The sequence below is a fragment of the Hypanus sabinus genome, chromosome 3 (assembly GCF_030144855.1).
Source record: "Hypanus sabinus isolate sHypSab1 chromosome 3, sHypSab1.hap1, whole genome shotgun sequence".
Taxonomy (NCBI): Eukaryota; Metazoa; Chordata; class Chondrichthyes; order Myliobatiformes; family Dasyatidae; genus Hypanus; species Hypanus sabinus.
Genome location: NC_082708.1, coordinates 132447602 through 132474177, shown reverse-complemented (window position 1 = coordinate 132474177; position 26576 = coordinate 132447602). Strand labels below are relative to the sequence as shown.

At 36.2% G+C, this 26576-nt stretch overlaps 2 protein-coding genes across 7 annotated transcripts in view; one reads left to right on the top strand and one right to left on the bottom strand.

The window, feature by feature from the left end:
• LOC132391675 (short coiled-coil protein-like) overlaps positions 1-3668 on the top strand; it is a 48044-nt gene extending 44376 nt beyond the window's left edge. For all 4 annotated transcript variants that reach the window (XM_059965165.1, XM_059965166.1, XM_059965171.1 and 1 more), the window contains exon 7: positions 3230-3668. In XM_059965165.1, coding sequence (XP_059821148.1) covers positions 3230-3301 — 72 coding nt within the window. In that variant the 3' untranslated portion in view covers positions 3302-3668. The remainder of the gene's footprint in view (positions 1-3229) is intronic.
• Positions 3669-10555: 6887 nt separating this feature from the next.
• Positions 10556-26576, bottom strand: part of LOC132391673 (calnexin-like) — a 62289-nt gene continuing 46268 nt past the window's right edge. For all 3 annotated transcript variants that reach the window (XM_059965161.1, XM_059965162.1, XM_059965163.1), the window contains exons 11-15: positions 25853-26068; positions 23382-23501; positions 21358-21487; positions 17500-17606; positions 10556-11764 (exon numbers count right to left, since the gene is read on the bottom strand). In XM_059965161.1, coding sequence (XP_059821144.1) covers positions 11684-11764; positions 17500-17606; positions 21358-21487; positions 23382-23501; positions 25853-26068 — 654 coding nt within the window. In that variant the 3' untranslated portion in view covers positions 10556-11683. The remainder of the gene's footprint in view (positions 11765-17499; positions 17607-21357; positions 21488-23381; positions 23502-25852; positions 26069-26576) is intronic.

The following is a 26576-nucleotide window of genomic DNA, read 5'->3' as shown; positions in this document are numbered from 1 at the left end:
CAAGAGAACCCAATAAATAACAAAAAACATTATACTTGTTCATTTATTTATTTATTTGAGAAAAATGATCCAATATTATACATAATTGTTGGAAAAAGTACATGAAACTCTGGAGTAATGCCTTCTACAAAAGCTATTTGGAGTCAGATGAGATTGGAGGTGGGGTTGTAGAGGAGCCCTACCCTATAAAAAAGATACACAAATTCAGGTTACTGACAGATCCTGCTCTCCTCAAGAAAGATCTGTTTATGTGCACCATGCCTCGATCAAAATAGCTTTCAGGTGAATTAGAATTGTAGAAATGCATGAAGCTGGAAAAGGCTACAAAAGCATTTCTAAAGACCTGAATGTTTTTCAGTCCACAGTAAGGAAAATTGTCTACAAATGGAGGAAACTCAGTACGGTTGCTACTCTCCCTAGAGGTGCACATCCTGCAAAGATCACACCAGCAGCACAATTCGCAATGCTGAAGGAGGTGTAAAATAAAAACAAGTGTAACAGCAAAAGACCTGCAGAAATCTCTAGAACATGTTAAATTCTCTGTTCATGTGTCCACTACAAGAAAAACACTGAACAAGAATGGTGTTCATGGAAGGACACCACAGAGGAAACCACTGCTCCCTCCCCCCCAGAAAAAACTTTGCTAGACACTTCAAGTTTACAAGACACCACCTGGATGTTCTGCAATGCTTCTGGGACAATGTTCTGTGGAGAGAGGAAACAAAAGTTGAATTTCCCGGGAGAAATGCACACCACTATGTTTGGAGGAAAAAGGGCACTGCACACCAACACCAAAACCTCATCCCAACTGTGAAGCATGGTGGAAGGAGCAACATGGTTTGGGGCTGCTTTGCTGCCTCAAGGCCTGGCCAGCTTGCAATCTTTGAGGGAATAATGAATTCAAAATTGTATCAAGACATTTTACAGGAGAATGTCAGGGTAGCAGTCTATCACCTGAAGTTTAATAGAAGTTGGATAATGCAACAAGTCAATGATCCAAAAAATAAGAGTAAATTAACAACAGAATGGTTTAAAATAAGAAAATCCATGTTTTGTAATGACTGAGTCAAAGTCCAACCTTAATCCTATAGAAATGTTGTGAAAGGACCTGAAGCAAGCATTCATGCAAGGAAGCCCACCAGCATCCCAGAGTTGAAGCAGTTTTGTAAGGAGGAATGGCCTAAAATTCCTTCAAGGCCAAGCTGACATGTAGGAATGATCAAGTTACCAGAAACGTTTGGTTGAAGTTATTGCTGTACAAAGGGGTCACACCATTACTGAAATCAAAGGTTCACACACTTTTTTCAAAAAATACATGTACTACTGGATTATTTCTCCCTCATTAAATAAATGAACAAGTATAATGTTTTTTTGTGTTAATTGGGTTCTCTTTATCTAGTTTTTGGACGTGTAAAGATCTTATCACATTTTAGGTCATCTTTGGGCAGAAATAGAGAAAATTTTACAGGGTTTACAAATCTTCTAGCACCACTGTAAATCTAGCATTTTTTGAATGTTTCCCCAACCAGTAATTTTTGATTTTTGTCTCCTTCATTTCTTTAATAGGGCCATATCAGAAGTTTTCTGATTTGCTTTTCAGAATATAGAGATTCTGTCTCTGGAGACACTTCTTTTATGCTATAGGATTCAGGCCATTGAAAGCAGGGAACATGTTCTGTTATTTTGTTCTACACCTTTTCTCCAGTGATAATTATTGTTTTAAGCTGTTGTTCTTTTCTGTTCCCAGGTTTTCTACTAGTATTGAGATGTTTTTATCTACATAGATAACATATCTATATTATATGTTACATATGTCTATATTTACTATATAGATAACATTAAAAAATCTCTTGCAATACCTTATTTTCCATTAATAATTCTCCAGTCTCATCCTCTAATTTTAAGGGACCTACTCCTTTCTTTTATAGGTGTGTGAAAACCCTGTTATATCCTTACCCTCATTACTTATTTATTTTCTTTGCGATAGTTGACATTCTTTGGCAGTTTCTAAAATCAGAGTTGGCAATGTTTGGTGTAACATTCTAACAAAAAGAGGGGACATTAGTAAATCAATAGCTGTAATTTATCCAGACTTTCATAAAGCTTTTGATAATGTACATTATCATTAGACAAATAACTGTCAAAGAATGTAGAACCAAGTGACAAGTAACTAAATAGATTTCTAGCTGAATTCAGGACCGAGCACAAAGGCTGTGAATAAAGCTCATTTATTCATGGTTTGAGAAATTGGGCAACAGTTTTCCAAAAGGATCAGAGTGGTTCACAATTTGCATTAAAGATTTTGCTTTTGAAAATAAGAACGTAATTTATAATTTTGATACCATATCAGCAATGGTTGGAAATGATAATATTGTAACAAAGTCTAGGTCATTAGACCAGAAGACCACAAGACACAGGAATGGAATTAACAGTATTGGGCCATCTGGCCCATTGAGTCTGCTCCACCATTTAATCATGGCTGATCCTTTATTCCCCCTCCTCAGACCTACTCCCTGGCCTTCTCTCTGTAATCTTTGATACCCTGGCCAATCAAGATCCTATCAATCTGTACCTTAAATACACCCAACGACCTGTTCTCCCATATAGGTAAAAAAAATTCTACAAATTCATCACCAAATGATTGTTTTTTAATAAACTTGAATGAACAAATAACTGGAAGACAAAATGCAACATATATAAATCTGAGGTAGCAGATTTGTATAAGTATCAAATTGCATATTACTTTGAAGATATGATTTCAGTGGAGTAGAGGAACAAAGAGATCTTGGACTACAACTCCATCATTTACTAAAGTTTGTGCCACCAGTCGAAAAGGCCACAAAAAAAAACAGTGCTAGTATTTTTTTTAAAAGAGGGATAGAAATGAAAAGTGTGTAGTTAAGCAGAATCTGTTTCACACATTGATAAGACCATACACAGAGAATGCAAAGGATGCAAGGGATTGTTTACCAGAAATACATCACAGGAATAATGAATTAATTGGGTCTCTTGTCTCTTAAGAAGACTGAAGGCTGACACAAATGGAGGTTTTAACATGATGCAAGATTTTGTTAGGGAATATGATGAAGTTTTTGAGGATATTGGGGGTGCAGGGGTTAATGACCTTCAAGGACTTTGTACTCTGTTAGCGTAATTTGCATCCTTTGTTGCTGCTTTGCGCAGCTGTGAGGTTGTGGAATTGCTAAACTACTTCTTTGTTTCAATCAAGGACGGAACTGTCCGATTCTGTAGAGTAACAGACTTGTGTGTGTCTGATAAAAACTCCAAGGCTGACTACTAAGAACTGGAAAACAACTCCAAATATGGATAATGATGGCCTCTTTTAACTGTATAAATGTCGCTATATGTAACCTGCTGATAGAGGTTCGTCACGAGCCACCAGAGGGAGAGGAATTCTGTCTCTCTGATGCTTGGCTCCGAGCCTCTCGTCGGCTGAGTTTGAACAAATAAACTGGTGAAAAGGATAAAGTAAAGAACTGTGGTATGGTTATTGGGCTGGCAAATTTAAGTTTACAAATATGGAAAGAGAAAGTTGTAGCAACAATCATTGATAAAGAATAATCACCAAAAAAAATCCAATGGAAAATTCAGAAGAGACTTTTCTCTCCAGGTCATGAGAATTTGGAACTTACTTCCACAGATCTTGGCTGTACAAGTCACTGACTGAATAAACAATAAACAAAGTCATCTTGAATACTTTTGTCCGTTTACTGCAAACTTAAAGTTGAGGTAGAAGATGGGCAAAGGAAGAAGGAAGCTTGATATAAACATTCAATGGCCAGTTTTGTGGCAGGTTGCTATATAATCCATAGCTTCTGACTGTTATGCAGCAACATCCATGACCCTGACACCCACAAGGCAACACATCACCCCCAAATCATATTTATGTACATAGAAATGTCTATCCACAATGTCCAATTCCTTTTCATTTAAGCAATCTGCATTGCCAAGTGGAAGTGTTGACTCTGTCTGCAAGTATTTAAATACTAACAGCATATTTTGAATATATTGGCAGAAGTACTATAGCACTGTCAACTATTGCTCAATACTTGAAATATGGATGTAGAACTCTTCCAGTTGATAAGATCTACAAAAGTGGCTGTCCAGACACAAGAAACATCATTGACTTCCTATATGATAAGAGAATGTACATTCAAAATGGACAGAAAAGTTTTGTCATGCCTCTATTTCTGAAATGAAGTGTGAAGGCCCAACTCCTCTCCCTGCTCTGCACACCGGGATTGTTTTGTTGGTTTAAATGTTTGAAAAATGTTTATTTTTTAAAATAAATAATCATGTCAATTATTACAAACAACAAATTGCATCTGCCTGGTGCCAACAGACTTATTCTGGGTACAATCCGACTTCTGCTTCACACAGCTTATCTTGCAAACTGCTGCATTTGGCTTTATGGTAACATCTATCTGCTTTGGTATTGCTGAATATGTCATAGGAAATCTTATAAACTTTATTAAAAATATTTTGTTTAAATATTAAGTTGATGCACAGTGGAAGCTTAAGGCCTAAATCTGATATAACAAGCAATCAAGTAATTATGTGAACACATTGAAATGTACTGAATTAAGTTTTGCCAGAATGCCTGTAAATCTAGAAAATTTTCAATCCCTGCTACGGTGAATTCAACATTGGCTAGAAATAGAAGTGCAGAAATGTTAAGGCTTCTTTCCTTGTGTGGCTTAGTAACCAATACAATTGTTCCATTTTACCATGCACAATGACAGGTTGTCTATTTGAAGAAGGTGGGTGATTATATAATGAAGACCCTACTAAATACTAGTTTGAATCCTGCTTTAAAAAATGTGTACTACATCAGCTACAACCTGGGAATAGATTATTTACCTGTGTCTAATGTGATCATGAACAGGCAGATGAAAATTTGGGCATAAGATGCAACACGTATTGTGGAAATTGTACTTAAATAATTTTAATCAAATTATATCCACTAGATATTTAAGCCTTTAATGAGCATGTTCAGCCCTATCAGTAATATTAAAATACACTCATTTCTCATGTGCCTAGGATGCAGAAAGGACTTAACAGCAAAAGAATGTTTTTAAATCAGTACAGTGGCTGCCAGTTTATTGAAAACGTTAGAAAGGCAAGAACTGACCTTTTACTCTTCTTAATATTAATTGAGGGATGGACATTAGCCAGGCCCCAACACAACTCAACTCTTCTTAAAATAATGCTTACATTTAAAAAAAACTTTCACTCATATAGACAGATGGGACTTAGTTGAATGGTTCATCTGAAAGAAGTTGGACTGGAAATTTTCATCATTGGTTAATTTGATCCAAAGCAATGTACCGGTAACTATATTCCACTTACATGATGCAAATAGACACTTAGAACCATGGAACAGGCAACCCCAATCACATACACAATCTTCCACCATGGTGAAGAGTGGATAATGTAGATTGTGGAAGTAGAGGTGGACTCATATGAAGAAAGTAGAAAAGACAAGTTCAATAGAAAGAGTAGGTAGTCATCAGCAGGGAAGCACGAATGGACTGGTAGGCTTAACAGCATTTAGTTTAATGCAAGTAGCTTTACAGCTGAAGTAGATGAGCTGAGTGTGAATCACCACATGATTTTATGATATTGTTGCAAAAATGGAAATGTGATTTAGAGAAGTGCAGGAAAGGACAAGGTGTTGCACTGCTGACAAGGGAGAGTATTATGGCTATACTTAGGATGGATATCATAGAGGCATTGGTCAATTTGGGAATATAGGTAGAATAAGGAATAAAATAGCTGAACACTTTGATGGGTTTGGCCACTTTGATAGGCCACTTAATAGTCACTGAATGAGAATGGACTGCAGTAGGATATAAAAGCAATAGGGTTGTAATAATAAGGCATAATAAGTAATGGGGGAGGTGGAAGGCAGATTTCATTTGTGTGAAACAGGACCTGGTAAAGGTAGATTGGGAGTAGGTGCTAGTTAGGATGGGGTTGGGGATGGGAAAAGAAATGACAGTGGGAAGTGCTTGCTAAGAGTTCAGAGTCGGCATGTTTGAAATAAATTATCAAAGTATGTATACTATATACAAACTTGAAATTCACCTTCTTGTAGGTAGCCACAAAACAAAAAAACAATAGAAACCATGTGAAACCACACACGACAATGACGGACAAACATCCAAAACAGAACAAATTGTGCAAATAATAAGAAAAAGTAAATAAATAATACAATGAACACATACTGCAGAAATAAATCTACAGGCTGTGGATCAGGTCAGCATTGAGGCTGATGGTCCAGGAGTCTGATGGCTGTAGGACACCAACTGCTCCTGAACCTGGTGGCGTGGAACGCAACATGACCGCACCTCCCACCTGATAGTAGAGCAAAAGGTAAAGGTAAATAGCAAGTTTACATCTTGAGGTACAGTCTGAATGGACAAGGTGGGCTGCAAAGGCCTGTTTCTGTGATCCTATGAGTGTCGTGGAGGACTTAATCTACAGTTGTAAAACAAACCAGAACAAAAGGTGGCATAAGAAAACAGAATTTCCTCCAAGAAATTACAGGAAGCAGGATAGAAAGGTTATTATCATTTGAGAATTCTACATTTTTTGAAGTCAGAAGAGGTACTCTGTGAAGTCAACAATGTACCAGACTATGGGCATCTGGGTTAAGGTCCATTTTCAGGCAGAGACCACACACTGGGTATAAAAAAAACGAGAATAATACTGACGATATTATAATTAATAATAAATGAGAATAGTCCTGACGAAGGGTCTCCGCCCGAAAGGTTGACAGTGCTTCTCCCTATAGATGCTGCCTGGCCTGCTGTGTTCCACCAGCGTTTTGTGTATGTTGCGAGAATACTACTTATTAAATAATTAAATGAAGCCAAGCTTTGCCATGCAATGTTTCATTACAGCAAGCCAAATTTCTCCTAAAATATCCATATAATGTGTAATTGAATCACATTGTGAACTTGCTTTATTTATTCTTTTTACTAATAATGCTGTCCTGACTGGTCAGTCAAACTGATTTTCATTACTTTCCCCTTGGCTGGGATATGAGTACTTTCCTCATCTTTTTTAATTTCAATTTAATAACAAGTAATAGCAGCAAAAAAAACACAACCAAATAGCAAAGTGTGCATTTGTACAATTTTCCTCATTGTGAACACCACACTTCATTCAGTGTTGCTAGAAGGGGAGGATTTAAACTTCGTTGGTCTCCACAGACTAAGATTTTTAATGGTGCTATCTTAAAAAAATACCCTTAGGATCTAAAAAAAAATTATAACAAAAACAAGTCTATGAAAGAGAAATTCTCATTAACAAAGGATCAATTAAGCTTACTTCTGAAATTATACAATTTCACTTAATATAATACCCTAATTAGCTTCACTCTAGAAGTGTATACAGTGCATTTTGATGTGTGCAAGACTTCTTAAAAAATTCGGACTTCTGACAAAAGAACCATCCATTAATAAATTATGAATTTATAGATCTATACTCTGGCATATATTTGACATATTCCTTAAAGATGACTGTTTGTCAGTCCACATATGAAATTCTATGCAACAGTACCAATATCAAACTTATTAGAGATTGCATTATGTCTGTGAAGAGCTAACAAATGTGTTACTTTAGTTCAGGGAAGAGTAATTTATTCTTCTATTGTATTGACCACTGAAAATTAAGATCATAAGAGATAGGAGCAGAATTAGGCCATTCAGTCCACCAAGTCTGCTCCAACATTTCATCATGGCTAATCCATTTCCCTCTCAACCCCATTCTCTTGCCTTTCCCCCATAATCTTTCACGCCCTGACTAATTAAGGAACTATCAACTTTCACCTTAAATACACCCAAATGACCTGCCTCTACAGTGCCCGTGGTAATGAATACCACAGATTCACCACCCTCCAGCTAAAGAAATTCCTCCTCATCTCCATTTTAAATGAGTGCCCCTCTGCTCTCAGACAGTGTCTCTGCTGCTAGACTCCTCCACCATAAGGAACATCCTCTTCACATCCACTCTATCCAGGCCTTTCAGCATTCTCTAGGTTTCAGTGAGGTCCCCCTCCCCCCATTCTTCTAAATGCCAGCAAGTAAAGGCCCAGGGTACGACAAGCCTTTCATTCCCGGAATTGATCTTTTGAACCTCCTCTGAACCCTCTCCAATGTCAGCACATCCTTTCTTAAATCAAGGGCCCAAAACTGCTCACAATATTCTAAGTGAAGCCTCATCAGTACTTTAAAAAGCCTCTGCGTTACTTCCTTGCTTTTACATTCTAGTTTGTCTTCCTCACCTGACTCGAATCTGCAAATTAACCTTTAGGGAATCCTGCATGAGGACTCCAAAGTCTTTTTGCACCTTGGCTTCATTTTAGAAAACAGTCTGTGATTTTATTCCTTCTACTAAGTGCATGACAATACACTTCTCAACATTTCTTTGCCCATTCTCCTAATCTAAGTCCTTCTGCAGCCTCTCTGCTTCCTTAACACTACCTGCATCTCAACCCATCTTTATATTGTCTGCAAACTTGGTCACACAGCCATCAATTCCACCATCCAAATCACTGACATACAATGTAAAAAAGCGGTCCCAACACTGACCCCTATGGAACAGAAGTAGTCACCAGCAGTCAATTAGAAAAGTCTCCCTTTATTCCCACCCTTTGCCTCCTGCCAATCAATCTTCTATCTTTGCTAGTATCTTTCCTGTAATACCGTGGCGTCATTTCTTAAGCACTTTCATGTGTGGCATCTTGTCAAAGGCCTTCTGAAAATCCAAGTACACAAAATCCATTGATTTTCCTTTGTCTATTCGTTATTTCCTCAAAGAATTCTAACAGATTTGTCAGGCAAGATTTTCCCCTTAAGGAAACCATGCCTACTTTGGCCTATTTTACCATGTGCCTCCAAGTACCCCAAAACCACATCCTTAGTAAAGGACTCAATATCTTCCCAACTACTGAGGTCAGACTAACTGGCCTATAATTTCCTTTTTTCTGCCTTCCTCCCTTCTTGAAGAGTGGAGTGACATTTGCAATTTTCCATCCTCTGGAACTATTCCAGAACCAAGTGATTCTTGAAAGATCATTACTAATGCCTCTACAATCTCATCAACTAAATATATCTAAGTGTTTATTCACATCAGCCTGAAATGATGTGCTACTGCGAGAGATAAATATTATAGAAATGGGCAGAAGTTGAAGGAAAATTCTACAGTAGTAACTTCTTCCCATTATGCACAGTTTTTCTTTAATAATTTACTTAGGTACCTTATTTCCAGTTTACTTTGTAGTGCCTTTGATAACTGGACTGGCAAGAAGCAACAGCAGAAGCATTAGCATCATGGAATGGGAACAGAACAGTTAAAGGAGATGCCATTTACTCATTCAAAATTATTCCAATGGGATTAGTGCAGGAAGGTGGCAGGAGTAAAAAAGCAGCCTTGATTGTACTGAACAGGCAGAAAAGACCAAATGGCTACCACTGCGTTTGTAAGTTCCTCTACAAGCCAGCAAAATTTTAAATAGGTGTTCATTACAAACTTCTCCCTTCCCAAAGTACTGTATGTCAAGTCTTTGCCCCATTCAGTGTCACTAACTCCTTTCTCCAATTTCTGGTTTATTATGATTTTCTCATGGACTGCAAGTAGTTCAAGACAAAAACATCATCAATACTTTAGATAACAAAGGGGAAATACAAGACTTAAAAGTTATCCCTAAAAGTCAAAGAATTAAAGTACAATGAACTCAAGCCTTGACCAATTCATTTGCAGATCTTCACACTCACTCTTGTTTGTCATAGTGGGTCCCAACCATATAGTAAAAGTTCAGGGTCCATTCCAGATACATTATGACAACAGAAACATCATGCAAAAAATGGAGCTCATAGCTACCCGACACTGTTCTTCCTCTTAAAACATAAACCAGATGCCTAAAAGTTAAAACAGATAGAGTGATGACAAGCAGTTAGTGAACTGCCTGTTTATGATTCTACTATGTATAGTAAATTTTAGGAAAAAAACTTCCAGGGAGAAAAACATGAATCAACAATGAAAAATAAAATCTGGTTAATAATAAGGCCTAAGGTCAAAGTAATTGTGAGATAGTTAAAAATCAGAATTAAAATAGCTTTGGGGATACCTAGTAAATAAATGAACAGAGCATTTGCACAATCCTGATGATACCCACTAGGGTACCAATATGTTGGCTTATCAGAAATAATTTCTAATAAAGGGCATTCACCACTAACTCATTGCTGCTTTACCAAACATGTTCTACTTGTAAATGATTACATTTTATTGTAATGCAAAAATGTCTTCAGTGAGGAAACATTAATTAGGGAAAATCCAAGGGAATTAAATGCTGCTGTTAAAAAGGAAGAGGATCTAACATGACATTAAGGAATGGGTGCACCAAAAAAAGTATTTGCTTGATGAATTTCAGGTGTGTGGATTTGTGTTATTCCATAATGCCAGTTTTAAAAATCCAAGTCAATTACACAGAGGGTGATTTAATATGTAGTCAGCACAAACATAGCCCTTATATTAAATATTTATTTCAAAGAGCAATTATACATTTGCAAACATCAGTGTAAACAAGGATTATGCTAAACCAGAGTAACATTAAAACTATAAAACTCCAGAAAATTTAGTACACGCCACGCCATTCATCTCCTGAACTGCAGCCATTTGGTTTGTTAAATCATTCATCTCTGTATTCAGAAAACAAACTCAGAAGATGGTTTAGGAATGTCACTGCATTGTAATACAAATTATTTACCAAAATACACATGCACACACCAAAACAAAAACTAGGAAAAGAATTTCTCACAGCTAAATTGATAATACAAGTGCAGATCATGAGATGTTTTAAGTTAGTGGTAAAGACAAAATGTAACACAGCTATTTGTACCACTTAGAAGTGTGTATGTCAGGGCAATGGTGAAAGGGGTGGGTGCGTTGAGAAATAAAGCACGGCACCCTTCTGTGTTCCTGAACAATTCATATGTACAAAGAAATTCAGTGCATCTTTTGTTTTGCTACAACAATACAATCCAACAGGAGACCCACAGAGGGAAGAAAACACTGGCACTAAAAGTTGTGCCGAGAGCTGCATCAATCAAATTCATATACAGTATGTACATTGGAATGACTGTATGTTCATACTAGTTTATTCTCCCCTTAACAAAGTGAAAACATGAAATGAATAACATCAAATACCTGTCATAAAATGTCAATGCTTCTCCCCTTTTATTACAAATGGTACCATTTAACTATAACTGCCTTTTCATTTTATAATATTTGCAATTTTACCCTGGTTAAACACTTCTTTCACAAAAGTTACCAAATACTTGCTACATCTTTCTTTGCAATTCCTGAATATGCTCTCATAACTAGTCATTCGGTGAGGCCATATTCTGATACTCTTAAAATTAAAAATCAATAACATCTTCATAGTATTTTTGTTTCTTCCAGGAAGACTAAGAGGCTTGTAAATGAAGCAGGGAAGATAATAGTATGGAGGCTAGGATTGGACAGGTACTTCTAATAGGCTGATTTATAACCCAGCCATCACGCCAAGTAAATCTGCATGCTTTTAGGAAGTACAGTGGGTGGTAATGCCCACCTGGAAAATGAGAATGCCTCCATTCCGAGAGTATTAAAGCACTTATTCTTTTCTCAGTTTTTTCTTACGGCTCAGTTTTGTGGTACAGTCACCTGAGCCAGTAGCTTCATCTGCTTCTTTCATCTAAGGAAAAAGAAAGCAACATCAATTACAGAAGTTCAGATGTTGCTACCAAATGAAGTACCCTCTTTTAGCACCATTTACTTCCTTCTGTCAATGTACTGTTGACTTAATAGTACACAACTGATTCTGGTCAAGTTTTCTAAATTAAATTACAACGCTGTTTTCCACCTTATATGCATATGTATCCTATCTTGTCAATGTAGAAAGATAATAGAGCATAGAATTTGGCATCAGAAGATTAACTTATAGCAGTAACCAGTTGAAGATATCTAAAGTATGTTCTTCTCTCTTCATGAATGCACTTTCAAACTACATGTTTTCTAGATCTGGTCTCTTCAATCCAAGTGGAGTTCAAATTGTACCATTATGGTACACAGAACCCTGTTCACTTTTGAGCTATTTTCATTTAAGATCTCTCTCATGGGTATATCCCAATTCATAACAATTTAAAAATCTGTTTAGAATGAGAATTTGTCATCAGGTGTTGGGTGACCAGATAAGAGACTGATATTTAATTCAATATTTAGTATACTTTACAACTTAAATAAAACAAAGTCAGTTAACAATCCAACTTGAACTCCATCAAACTATCCACTACTAACAACCAAATCATGTACTTTTCCGATTTTCTGTAAAGGCTGTCCTTGGGTTACAAACATCCAACTCATGGAAGCCTACAAAAGTTCTCATATTATTAAATTCAAAGGTCCAATGTACATATATACTGCACATAGATTCTTATTAGTTTCCTCTCTCCACTTTTAGTAATTGTTCCAAGTTGAACTAGTTTATAACCCAGAGGTGGTCTTCATGGTGAAATGGGAACTCAAATTCATTGGTTTGTTATCCAAGGGCAACCTGTGTGGTGAGCCAAACTATGCAAGCCCTTGTTGCTGATGCTTTTAAGTATGTTTTTAAAATGTGAAGAATTTGGTCAGAATGCAAATCTAGTACAAATGGAAAACTGTTGTTACTGATCTTCAATACTTGTAGTTTGTATAAATCTGAAATAAAAATGCTTAGTATTTTAAAATGGAGTTTGATTAAAAGCTTCAAATAAACTTAACAAAAATTTATAACCCATAGCAAGCCAAGGTATATTTTGAATCTGAACTAGAGAGTATTGTGGAGACAGACATCCCATTAAATCTGTCGGCAGTAGAAATTACAGGGTTAAATCTCTTCGGCTCAGCCAGGTTGCAAGCTGGAAGCAGTCAGACACAAGGGAAGGGAAGAAGATTCAGATAATTTGATTTTAACTACAGTAGCACCTCAGAAATTTGAGATCTTATTGAGAGAGGTATGCCATACTGTACAGAACAAATGAAACCCAAGTGACAAGGAAAGCAAGGATTCTTTTGAATGAGTACAATGCACTTAGGGAGGAATAGGAACACATCATGAGAAGATGATTAGCTAGAAAACCATTAGCACCTTGGAGCAAATGCAAAATAGAACAGGGAGATGGACAGAAGAGCAATGTGTTAGTTCTGGGATAATCCAATAAGAATTTGTGCATAGACTGGATCAAGAGTCCAAATTAAAGATGTTTCAAGTAATACATTTGGGTTGAGATACTATTAGAGTGAAAAGGGTAATTCAGACTTCTTTGTCCATGTTGAGGCCAATCAGGAAAAAGAAGGTAAAAAGGGCTGTTTGGAAAGTACCAATTGTTGGAAGCAAATTACATAACAATACCTACAATGACATATGCAAATTTGGGGCGGGGTGGTGAAAATGCACAACTAAGATGTTATGGTAAAAAAGGGGTTTCATTTCACAGAACATTCGCTTTGGTTCCTGACAGGAACTGGTCTCAACTAACAACATGAATCATCCTCAAACATCCCAGCGCTTATACAAATTGGATGGGCACAAGGACTTTAAAAACAGCAAGTTGGGGTGGGGGGCACAGGGTAGAAATCACAAATTTGAAAATGAAGTTATTAATGGTTCTAAAACAAAATGAAATAAAGGAGGTTAATAATCAAAAGGGACGTAAAAGGAAGATTAAGCTAGGGAGATAAATAAATAAACTTTAAAGCAGGGAAGAATATTTTCTTTTTATACAAACACAAGGAGTAGAATTAGGGTTGAAAAATATGAATTTCACTTACAAAATCAATTTGGAAGGTACAAGATGTTAGCTATTACAGAGACCAGGTTGCAAAACTAGTGATAAATAGAACCAACTGTACTAAGTTCTATGGTCAAGGTAGAAGTTAGAACATAGAATAGTACAGCACACTTTGGCCCACAATGTTGTGGCAATCCTATAACCTACTCCAAGATCAATCTAACCCGACCCTTCCACATAGCCCTCCATTTTTCTTTCATCCATATGCCTACTTAAGTTTTAATCAATAAAGCCAAAAATTATTGATGTTGAGGCAAGTATATAGGGGAGAATTTAGAGGTGCAATAAAGAAAAACAAAATTGATTTAAAGTCTCCGTAGCATTTGGGATAGCAGAATTCAGAACCTCCTCCCTCAATGATTTTCTCTGCCTTCATTTACTAGTCTTCCAGTTACCATCTTATATCTTCTAAACAACCTGTGCCTGCAATTCAGATTGCCCCCCACCTCATATACAATCCCCCCCAATTAAGCAGCTGTTCCAATTAGCTGATGTTTCATGGAAACAGTTTTTTAAAAATGTATGAAAAATACAAACTACCATTTAATTAAGTAATAACATGTATTTAAATGAAATAGGGAACAAATTAGAACATTACCGATACTACTACTACAGCACCAAAAAACTGTGTACTGGTTCCTAATAGTTATTGGAGGAACTCATCCAATCAATGCTGCCGTGTTCTTTTGATTGACTGTAAATGAACAAAATCAGTGCACACACAGTGCAAATAAGGGACTGCCTTCATACAATGCTTTAAGCAATTGCATTTTCTAAATCTTCATATTCATTGTAAGGTTCAAGATGACCGTCAATATTTTCAAATTCTTTGTAGTTCCTAACTTAGTCTTTCTTTTCAAATCTTTTTATTATTATTATTATCATTATTCAAAAATAACACAGGTACATTGAAGTAACAACACTTACAATGCCTCAAAAAAAAATTATCTTAAGGATTGAAAATTTTTGTGAATAAAAAAACCCTACTAAGCAAGAAAAATGAGGAAAAAAAAGAAACCCACTGGGGGTCCAACCCTGGAGCCATGCATCATACAAAAAGCTTCTAAAAATAAACATCAAACTGCCAACAAGGAAGAAAGATATATCAAGAAAAAAATTTACACTTAGATCCTGGAGGAAATCCATCAGTTAACTGAAGTGATAATAAGGAGCAAATGAGCCCCATCTCTTCTCAAAATAAAATAAAGGTTCAAAGGTTCGACTTCTAGTTTTCTCCAAGCTAAGACACAGCATCACTTGAGAGAACCATTGTGACAAAGTAGGAGCTGATATATCCTTCCATTTCAACAAGATGGCCCTCCTAGCTATCAATGTAAAAACCCAATAACATGTTTGTCAGACACAGAAATACCATGGATATTTTGAGGAATTATTCCAAAAAGCACAGTCAATTTATTAGGTTGTAAGATGATTCTGAGTGCTTTAGAAATTGTTGAAAAAACTGACTTCCAAAACTGTTTTAATATAGAACATGACCAGAACATATGTGTCAGTGTAGCTATCTCAGTTTTACATCTATCACAATACTTGTCAACATTGGGAAATATTTTAGAAAGTCTCTCCTTCGACAAATTGAGTTCCTTCTCCCAATCCTGTTTAATCTTAAATAAAGGACGCTTATCCCATTGTAATAATAAATTATAAATTCTTCCAATAGAACCTTTTATTGAAGGGTTCATAGTCATAATAGTATCTAATAAGTCAGCCTCCAATATGTAAGGAAAATTACTTAAATATTTTTGTAAACAATGTCTAACTTGAAGATATTGTAAAAAGTGTGAATATGAGAGAGAATATTTGTTGTCTAATTGTTCAAAAGACATCAATCTGCCTTCTTTAAATAAATCCAAATAAGAATACATATTTTTCCAAAGTAAAAAAAAATTGGATCACTCCAGGAAGGTTTAAAAAAGTAATTAGTATAAATTATACTACAAAGTTTAAATTTTTTAAGATTAAAAAAATTGCGGAACTGGAGCCAAATTTGTAAAAAGTGCTTAATCACAGGATATAGGTTTAAATTAGCAACTTTAGCTAATTGTATAGGTAGAGCAACTCCTAATAACGAAGTTAAATAAAACTGTTTCACAGTTCTCAGTTCCAGGTCTACCCAAATTGGCCGATCATTCCTATCACCCCAATATAACCAAGTGGACATATATTGCAAATTAACAGCCCAATAATATACTTAGATTAGGCAAAGAGAGACCTCAATCCTTTTTCAACTTTTGTAAATGACACTTACTAATTCTTGGTCTTTAATTATCCAAATAAAAGTTAGAATAATAGAATCAATCCGATCAAAAAACTTCTTAGTCAAAAAAAAAATATATTGAAATAAATATAAAAATTTTGGTAAAATCATTATTTTAACTACATGAATACGACCAACAAGTGAAAATGTAAGTGGGCTCTATCTACTAAATGAGTACTTCATAGAGTCCACTAGAGAAAAATTGGTTTTATAAAGGTCCTTATATTTTTTTTTAGTAATTATGACATGCAATTATCTAAAAGAATCCTTAATTTTAAAAGGAATATTATCATATATAGACATAGATTCATTTAAAGGAAGTAATTCACTTTTACTAAAATTTATTTTATATCCTGAAAAATCTCCAAATTTGTCAAATAATTTTAGCAAAGCAGGAATAGATTCTTCAGGCTTAAATATATATACCAATAAATCATCAGCATAAAGAGAGATCTTGTGCATGGTCTCATTCACAAAAATCCCATAAATATTTTTGGCTTCACGAAGAGCAATAGCCAGGGGTTCTAATATTAAGTTAAATAACAAAGGACTTAATGGACAACCTTGTCTAGTCCCCCGTGATAGCTGAAAAAAAGGAGTTTCTAACTTGAAGTAGGGAAATCATTCGATTTTCACTCTGTCATTTTTGGCATTTCCAAGCCTGAATGCTTGAAATCACAGTGTGCAAAAGTTCTGAATTGTCTTATTGTTTATTTTTCACTAACTATCAGTGACAAAAATCATTGCTTTTCAAACACAAACACACACAACTGATGATACTCAAAAATTGCTTGCTCTAAGCACAGTGTAGCATCTAACGGCTACGCAAGAGACCTGCCTGACACTAGTTAGAAATTGTTTGGCAACAGTCTCCTGTCCCCAATTAAGTGGTATTGTGTCATAATTTTCTCAATTATCACTGCTAAATGAGTTATTAAATAAAGGGTTCACATACATTTTCCAGTCTGGACTGTGAATGATTAAACAATGTGTTCAATAAAGACCTGAAAAGTACAACTGTTTGTGTTAGTGTTTGTCTATTATTGTGACTTAGATCAAGATCAGACCACATTTTATGAGCAATTAATGCAGAAAACCAGGTGATTGGAAAGGATTTGCAAACTTTTCTTGCAACTGCACCTATAGAACTATTTGATAATTTTACTCTTCCTTTTCATATTTGTTTTAATTATTGCAGAGCTTTAACAATGCCTGGTAGTTGTGTTCAAAATACATTGCACTGAAAAGTTGAACATAAATTAATGCTCAGACGTAAAATATACATTTCCCAAAAGATGACATACAATTGAACAAAATACTAACTTCATCCTCAGAGGCAGATTTTGATTTTATGTCCTCTTCATCTTCCTCATCCTCTTGGCTCCCTTCTCCAATATTTTCATCATCTCCACTTGCTTTCTCATCTTCAACTTCAGTACAACAACAAAAAAAAACAATGGATAGGTACTTTGAAAGCCAATTATCTTGGTACAGAAAGCAAATTGATGAATTTACTAATTTATACCTTAAAGTTTTTTTGATCGAGGGTGGTGACAAGTATGCTGTTGAGTAATGGCAAGAAGATGGAATAAAAAGAGGGGGAATTGTGCCTATTTAGATTCAAGTCAAATCTTATTTGGCGAATTGTAATTAGTATGAACATGACATTTTAAGGTGGCTATTTTAACACATTTTGGACAAACTGTTTTTTCTCTCTTTTGATGCTGCCTGCCTTCTAAGCTCATCCAGAGTTTTTTGTATTATGCAAGATTTTCAATGACTGCAGAATCTCGTGTGTTAATGTGGCTAATTTAGCCTTGGGAGGTATGTAATGGAAATTTACTAAAATTAAGTTAAGAAAAATTAATTAAGACAAGGTGCCTAAACTTGGTTTCTACATATTTCAAATGCAGGAGTCAGTTCAGTAATTTCTTGGATTGGCTTAATATTTTAAGGATTTGAAAAAAGGTAGATGTTGCAAACTATTTCCCTGCATTGAAGAATCATAATGAAAAGATCACATAATTATAAATTCACTCTTGGGTTTCATCGCATCTAAACTTCAAGAACAAATGCAGAACACAATGATCTACGACAACTACAAAACAGACCAATGTATAACAACTGAAGAAAATTTGGTTTGAATGAAGGTAGGACAGACAGCTTAATGTTCCAAAAAATAAAATCTTCTGGTGTGGCAGAGGACGCAAGAGGAGGGGAGGGGACAAGGTTTGTACTGCTTTTAGAGAAACTGTCACAGTAGTAATTAAAGATATCCTGAAGAATTGTCCAACTTCACATTAAAGACGAGAACTTGGGGAAAAAGACATCATACGATAGGCTTCCCAAAAGTCAGTGGGAATTACAAGAATAGATAGGCAAACAAATGGTAGAAAACAATAAAACAATAAGGTTATAGCTGTATTTTTAAAAAACTTTCCTAGTATTGACTGGGATTGGCTTTAGTAGAAAGAATTTTTGAGATTGTGCACAATTTGCTATGTGCATACAAAATAGCTTATTTTGTGACAACATATACTATAGATAGTCTTACCAGAAAAGGGGCCACATTGACTTCATCTTAAGGAATGAAACCAGCAAGTGATGGAAATGTCAACTGATGGAACAGTGACCCTGATTCTGCAAGTTTCAAGGAAGCTTTGAAAAAGGACAAGGGCCTCAAGTTAAAGGTCTCAAATTGGATGAAGGCTAATTTTGACAGAAAGAGGACAATAATTGCTCAACAATGAAGACCAGTCAGCAAAAGGTTCATTGATGAAAACTTGGTTGGATTTAAGTCCAGGCTGCAGAGTTTAGACAAACAAAAGGGCAATGGAAAAATGAACAAAACTATAAATAGGTTCTCGTCCCGGTATTGGGTCATGTGTGTGTGGCGGGCTTGCACTCTTGTGTGGCTGGCATTAGTAACTAAATTGATTCATTTCACCATATGCTTTGACGTGCATGTGATAAATCAATCTGAATCTGAAATGTATTACATCTAATCATAACCAAAAGGGAGTGGCAATTCATTCAAGAAAGGATTTTGAACAAGTCATGTCAGTGATAGAGATGCTGCTAGAGGGGATACTGAGGGATAGGATTTATACACATCTGGAAAGTCATGGCCTGCTTAGGGACAGTTAACATGGGCAGGTCATGGCTTACAAACTTGACTGAATTCTTTTGGGGAGGTGACAAAGGAGCTTGATGTGGGCAAGGCAATGGTGTTATCTACATTAAAGCAGTTGATAAGATTCCTCATGGTAGGATGATTCGGAAGTTAGAGATGGATGGGATCCATGGTTAATTGCAAGTGGATTAAGAACTGCCTTACCCAAAGAAGACAGTTGGGTGTATTGGATCAGACTGTATAATTGTTATTTCTTTGTAGTTCAACTTTCTTATGCTTGTTTGTATTTCTATAGAGTTACACAGAGACATAGACATAATACAGGCACTTCGACCCACAATGCTGTCCCAAACATGTCCTTGCCTTAGAAATTACCTAGGGTTACCCATAGGCCTCTATTTTTCTAAGCTTCATGTACCCATCCAAGAATCTCTTAAAAGACCCTATCGTATCCACCTCCAACACCGTTGCTGGCAGCTCATTCCACGCACTCACCACTCAGCCCTGGGAAAAAGTCTCTGACTGTCCACACGATCAATGCCTCTCATCATCTTATACATCTCTATCAGGTCACCTCTCATCCTCCGTCGCTCCAAGGAGAAAAGGCTGAGTTCACTCAACCTATTCTCACAAGGCATGCTCCTCAATCCAGGCAACATCCTTGTAAATCTCTTCTGCACCCTTTCTATGGCTTCCACATCCTTCCTGTAGTGAGGTGACCAGAACAGAGCATAGTACTCCAAGTGGGGTCTGACCAGGGTATTATATAGCTGCAACATTACCTCTTGGCTCCTAAACTCAATCCCATGATTGATGAAGGCCAATACACCGTATGCCTTCTTAACCAGTCAACCTGCGCAGCAACTTTTGAGTTTCCTATGGACTTGTATGCCAAGATCTCTTTGATCCTCCACACTGCCAAGAGTCTTACCATTAATACTATATTACTTTTGTATATGCAATTGTTCAACAGGTTTCCTAGTGACTACAGTTCCACTGCATCTTTCTGGAAGCTTCTTGGGTATCACATTACTTGAATGGGGGTATTTTATTGGTTGATTCAAGGAACAGAATTTGAATGGAATTTAGCAAATTGGTATAAGAAGAGCAGACCATATTGGGTTTGGTCTCTGTTTCTTTCTGTCCTCACCTTGCTTTGCTACTAGGCTGTGCTTTTGTTATTATCCTTTCCTAATTCCTTTGCTCTTTTAATGCTTAATAAAAACTGATGTAAGCAACAAATTTTATGCATAATTCTTGACATCTGAAGAACCTTTGATCAAAAACATCAGTTTCCAACAGGTGGAAAGCTGAGAAGGCTATTATTCTGGCCGGAAGTTTATAACCAGTCGTTGTAATTACTGTACTCTTTTCCATTATTTGCTGCCTGGCCTGCTGAGTTCCTCCAGCATTCTGTGCACTTTATTGGGATGCTGCCTGGATTAGAGAGCATGAGCTACAAGGACAAGTTGGATAAACTTAGAATGTCCTCCCTAGATTGTCAGAGGCTAAGGGGAGACACAAGAGAGGCTTTTTAAAATCTATGACGCAGAGACAGCTGGAATCTTTTTCCCAGATTAGAAATGTCAAACACCAGAGGCTATGCTTTTAAAGTTGGGTGGAGGGAGAGAGGTTAGAAGTGATGGGGGGGGGGGGGGAGCATTATAAATAAATAATCACAGAGTGTGGTAGTTGCCTGGAATAGGTTACCAGGGGTAGTAATGGAAGCAGGTAATTTGTGGAGTTCATGAGACTTTCATACAGACAAGAATATGCAGGGAGTAGAGCAGTATAGAAGATACACAGGAGAAGGACATTTAGTATAAATTGGAATTAAGATCATTGTTGTTTCTACTTTCTGAATTGCAAGATTACTTGTTATTGAGCAGTACAGTACTGAACAAGCCATTCAGCCCACAATGCGGGGTTGTGAGTAAGTACTGTTGCCAATGCACAAATGGAAGCTGATATCCAGGTGTTTGCACTGTAATTGCAAATTAAAGAATTTTACGTTAGCAAACATATATAACCCAACAATAAACTTCTACCTTCTGTTAGACCATTACTCTCTTTTTTCTCATCCATCTCTTCTTCCTGTTCATCATCCTCTTGTTCTTGTTCTGTAACATCAGGCTGTACAGCATCAGTCTTCTTGTATTCAGCTGCAGAGTCTAGTTTCTAAAAAACAAAATCGTAACCACTTATGCTCCAGTTATCAGGAAGTCTATTACTTCATGAATAAAGTGTTCCGAATTGTTTAGTCAAATGCTATCCAAATCTAGGAATCTCTCTCCTGAACTGTCAAAAGATGAAGATGCAGTTCAAATTAGTTTTCCAGTATATTAGCACCTACTGTATATACATCTGTAATAGCAGTTGAAGCTACAATAAACTCCAGCAAAAACTCTCTCCCCTCTCAAGGAAAACGGACTTTACAAGCAGGAAAACTCAAGCAGGAAGGTGCAATTCTCCATAATGCAGTACTTTATACATTAGGGAGTTTAAAGATGGATAAATCCAAGGATGGATGATATTTATGACAGGCTGATACAGGAGGCAAGAAAATAGATTGCTGCAGCCCTGGCTGAAATTTTAATCTTCACTGGCAAGTGAGATACCAGTTGACAGCAAATGTGGTCCTAATTTTTTCCAAGAAATATGGCAAAGAAAATCCTTGTAATTATAGATCTGCAAGGCTAAAAGCAGTAATAAACAAGTTATTGGAAAACAATGAGCGACTGGATTAATGATCACAGAGGGTGCAAGTACCAGAAATGCACTGTCAGAGTGTGGCAGAAGTAGAAGAATCACTAACTGGATTTGAATGCACTTGGATCAGTTTGGACATGGAAGACTATGGGGCCAAATACTGGATGTCTGTTGGTAAGCATGGATATAGTGCACTGAATGGCCCCTTCCCATGCTGTGTCACTAAGACCAAGGCTGTTCCTTGTAAAATTGTAGTTCTATACACAGAAATTATGCTTTAGCATTTACCTGATTGAATGTGGATAACATTATGAAGGCACATGCTCATATTTCCAGTAAAGACAGTGTTACGTACCCGTGGGTATCTTTACTTGTCATGTGACAGTGGTGTTGAAGATATGCTGGACCTAAGGTAGTGGTCTTGTGATGGTGGAGTGACGTCATTTTCCTGCCAGTAGAGGTCATGTGACAGTTTTTTTTAAACACAGGGTATAAAAGGAGGGCCCCTCCCTGTGAGGAGGGGCAGTTCGTGGCTGGATTTGCTATTTTGACTCCATGCCACTGCGTTATCCAATATTATGACGCGGTTTGGTTGAAAGGTGGAGTTTTATTTAATGCCTAAAGCTTAAAAGGTCATTGCCGGCAGTTTCTTTATAATACTGCCAGTTAAAAATCAGTGAAGATTGGAGTTCGGGAGCTAAAAGATCGAGGAAAGTCGATTTCGACGGTGAAACAGGTTCGACCTCGTTTGATCCTCATTCGGAAGGAATTCGTTGGCTGTGCCCGTGTTAACCCCTGCAAATAATAGCAGAGAGGGTCGGGTACAGTTTTGTAAAGAAAAGGTCAGTGCCTTTAAGCCGTTTCATTTTCATCTTCGTAAATACTCCAGGAAAAGTATAGTTCGACTGGGAACCGCAGCAACACAACGTGAAAGAGAATTTAAATTGTCTAAAAAGTCTCTCCTTTAACGGACTAAGCATTTTGAACTTTTGCAGTACTGCTTTGAAGAACTGTTTTTGCAACATCGCTTTAAGAACTGCCACACAGCAGCTGATTTCCGGTTATGTTAGTTGTTTGTTTACTTTTGGAAGTTTGTTTTTCAGTGTTTAATAAATGTTTTATCTGTTATAAAAAAAACCCTGCCTCACTTATATATTTATTGTTGCTGAATCCGTAACAACAGCCAGTGAGAAGATCTTGAACCCAGTCATCTATTTCTCTCATTAATCCATGAATGCAGGGTTAATAAACCATAAGAACTTCCCCCATAGCATTATAATTAAAACCCGAGACCTTCCTGAATCCTCACCATTACTGCACAAAAAAAAAGTGCCACAGAAAAAGCCTTCAAATATTTCTTTACCTTGCTTGGCCAGCAGAACAGCACAATTAGCCCCAAAGGCAAAACAGCTGTAAGAAAGTAAATAATCCAAAGCCACGGACGCTCTTCTGCTGCAGTTGTCAACTGACCCAAAACACCAGGCTAAAAAGGAAAATTAGGTGAAGTTAGTTTTTGCATTTCATTTTGATATCAATGAGAGATATTTTTAAATGGAAATAATTAAAATCACTGCGGATAAATTACACCAGAACAATATCTCCAAGAATATATGATAGGATTGAATTCTGTGCATGACTTAGTTTAATAGTTTGTTTTACCATTGGAAAATTCATGAAAAAAATGAAATAAATAATTAGTGGCAGGAAAAATAATGAGAAATAACAACTTATCAGGTTTGTTATAAGGAAAAACAAGACTGCTTAAAATGCAAATGCATCTTTCTAGTTGCATAATTAAAATTACAGCAATAAATCTACCTTTTAACATTTGGTTATTTTGAGTTAATACAATCTATCCACGTAAACAAAGTAATTAGTTCAGAGAAAAATATTCCCCTAGCAACAAAAATCAATAAGCTGAAAATAAAACAAAACAAATCATTTTATACAATTTGGAACATCTTGAAATGTAATTAAGATCTTTCTGTGCTCGTCATTCTCTTCTACAATTTAAAGTGATTCATAGAGCTTACATTTCTAAACAGAAGCTGTCCAGTTTTTACCCGAATGTTTCTCCACTTTGTAATAAATGCAACTCTGATGATGCCTCTTTAATTCACATTTTGGTTTTGCCCTACAATTGAAAAGTTTTGGCGGGAAGTATTTCATACCTTCTCACAACTTTTTAGGGTACAATTTGACCCAAATCCCCTTACTGCCTTGTTTGGTATTATTGCAAATGAAGATATAACTTTAAATACTCCTAACCTACAGGTTTTAGTTTTTTCCTTTCTTTTAGCAAGAAGAGCAATCTTGCTTAAATGGAAGGAGTCTACCCCTCCTACACAACTTCAATGGCTAAGTGATATTATGTCTTATTTAAATTTAGAAAAGATCCGCTGCTCAGTCTTAAATTCGAAACAATCTTTTTATGATATTTGGGGACCTTTCCTAAATTACTTTTCCAATTTATACAGTTTAACAGTGCACAGACTTTTACGTATATTTTTATCTTCCCTTCTTGAGTGAATATGTCTTTTTTTTCTAATTATCCATCCATCAGCTTTTTTCTTTGGTAGTTGGTAGGGGGGTTGACTTTTTTTTAATATAAAAAATTTCTTTTATGATGTAGGACATCTTTAAATTTTTGATTACAGAGTGGTATACCTTTATGTGTTATGCTGCAATGTATCTATATGTGTTGCACTCCGGAAATCTTGTTTTTTTTTCCTTCTGAATAAAAATATTGTAAAAAGATACTAAGAATCTACAAAATTAATAGATTTATGGAATTAACACAAAATACATTTTGGCATTATTCTGTACAATATCATATTAATTGGTATAATAATCGATTATGCTTTTGTCAGATTTAAAATGTGAATGAATACTTTTGAACTTCAAGGGTATAGACTGGCTAACATCAGTACACCTTCCAATCCAGGTGTATCTAATTTCACTTTTTTTGCAAAATGGACCATTTTGTCTGTCAAGTCAGTCAACTTTCAGCAACACTTATTCTCCATGCAATTTATTTTCTTTACATTCCTTTCAGCTCTCACCAAATTCTAAGTCACCTACCAAACAGGTATAATTTAGAGTCAAACTAACAACACACATGTAGCTGGGATGTGGGAGGAAACTGGAATACCTGGGGGGGAAATCACAATCACAGGGAGAAGGTGAAGATACCAGCAGAAGTCAGAATTGAATCCAAGTTAATGAGCTGTGAAACATCAGCTTTACTTTGTACATGATCAAGTTATCCCAAATGCTTTATGGCTAATGCACTTTTAATGTGCTGTCACTACTGTAATGCCAATTGTGCACAGCAAATTTCTACTGGTGACTAGGTATATTTGTGGCATATACTAGAGGGTTAGGGCAACCTGGAACATGCGCAGAGAATGTAGAGTTTTTGCACTAGATTCATGGGCACAAAATCAAATGTCATGATATATCCATAAGATGTGCTTGGTGGTGGGATCCCATTGGAGATGGCTGAAGTTACAGAGACTATGCAGAGATGAATACATCTTGAAGATGTATAATTTAAAGCAATGACCACACATGACTAAATCTTATTTCTGGCTGCTGCACATCAATACAAAAATTCCATGGATTTGGTCTACAATGCTAAAAAAGATCTTGGCAGTGCTATCATGCAGTCACTACAAAATTACACACTTAACAGGAATAATGAAGACAAATTCCTACTCCAAAGATAATTTTTTTAAAAAATACCCCAAAAAAAGGGTAAAGGAAAACAGTTATAGTGACTGGACATAAATAACACAATTTATTAACCCATTTCATAATATGCAGATGAGATACCTCATTTGCTGTTGCCATCATCTTCTTTAGACCCCAGCCATCAGCTGCCCACTGGTCAGAAACTTTCCTCTCAGCACATATGATAAAGTTGTCAAATAAAATGTCAGAAGTCATGGACCATAGTTCGAGACCAATAGCGATAATTGGAGTCATCTTGTAAGGTTGCAAGTCCTCAAAATAATTAGGATTTTTTATCTTCCTTGGAGTCCACAATCCCTGTAGATTTAAAATTAAATAATGCAATCCAATCAGTTTTCTAGGGTCAAAGTACTCCTTTAGGTTATTGTTATGAAAAAAATTGCCACTTCTGCAAATAATGATCTAATTTGCTTGTAATGTGTTCTAGGTCAAATTAGACACCTGAAATGAGATGCTACTTGAACCCATCTTTAATCCAGTAACAAGTTGATCAACATCGTTTTGATACTTCTTGCATCCAGTACTTGTATGGCCCATACAGAGGCTTTGACTTATTACCAGATCATATGTACATTCACCCATTTTTCCTCACAACTTCCTTTCATTAGATGAGTTATTAATTTCCTTATTTTTAGATGCACATGTGGTTAATAGTCAAAATGGTACTACCTTGACTGCAAGGGGAGTTTCAGAAAACTAGTACGTGATGAAATTTCAAGGCCTGGAAGGATTAACTAAAACTTTTCTTCATCCATATACAATTATAAAAGGTGGTTTCAAATCTTCCCCTGGGGTGATTTTCATT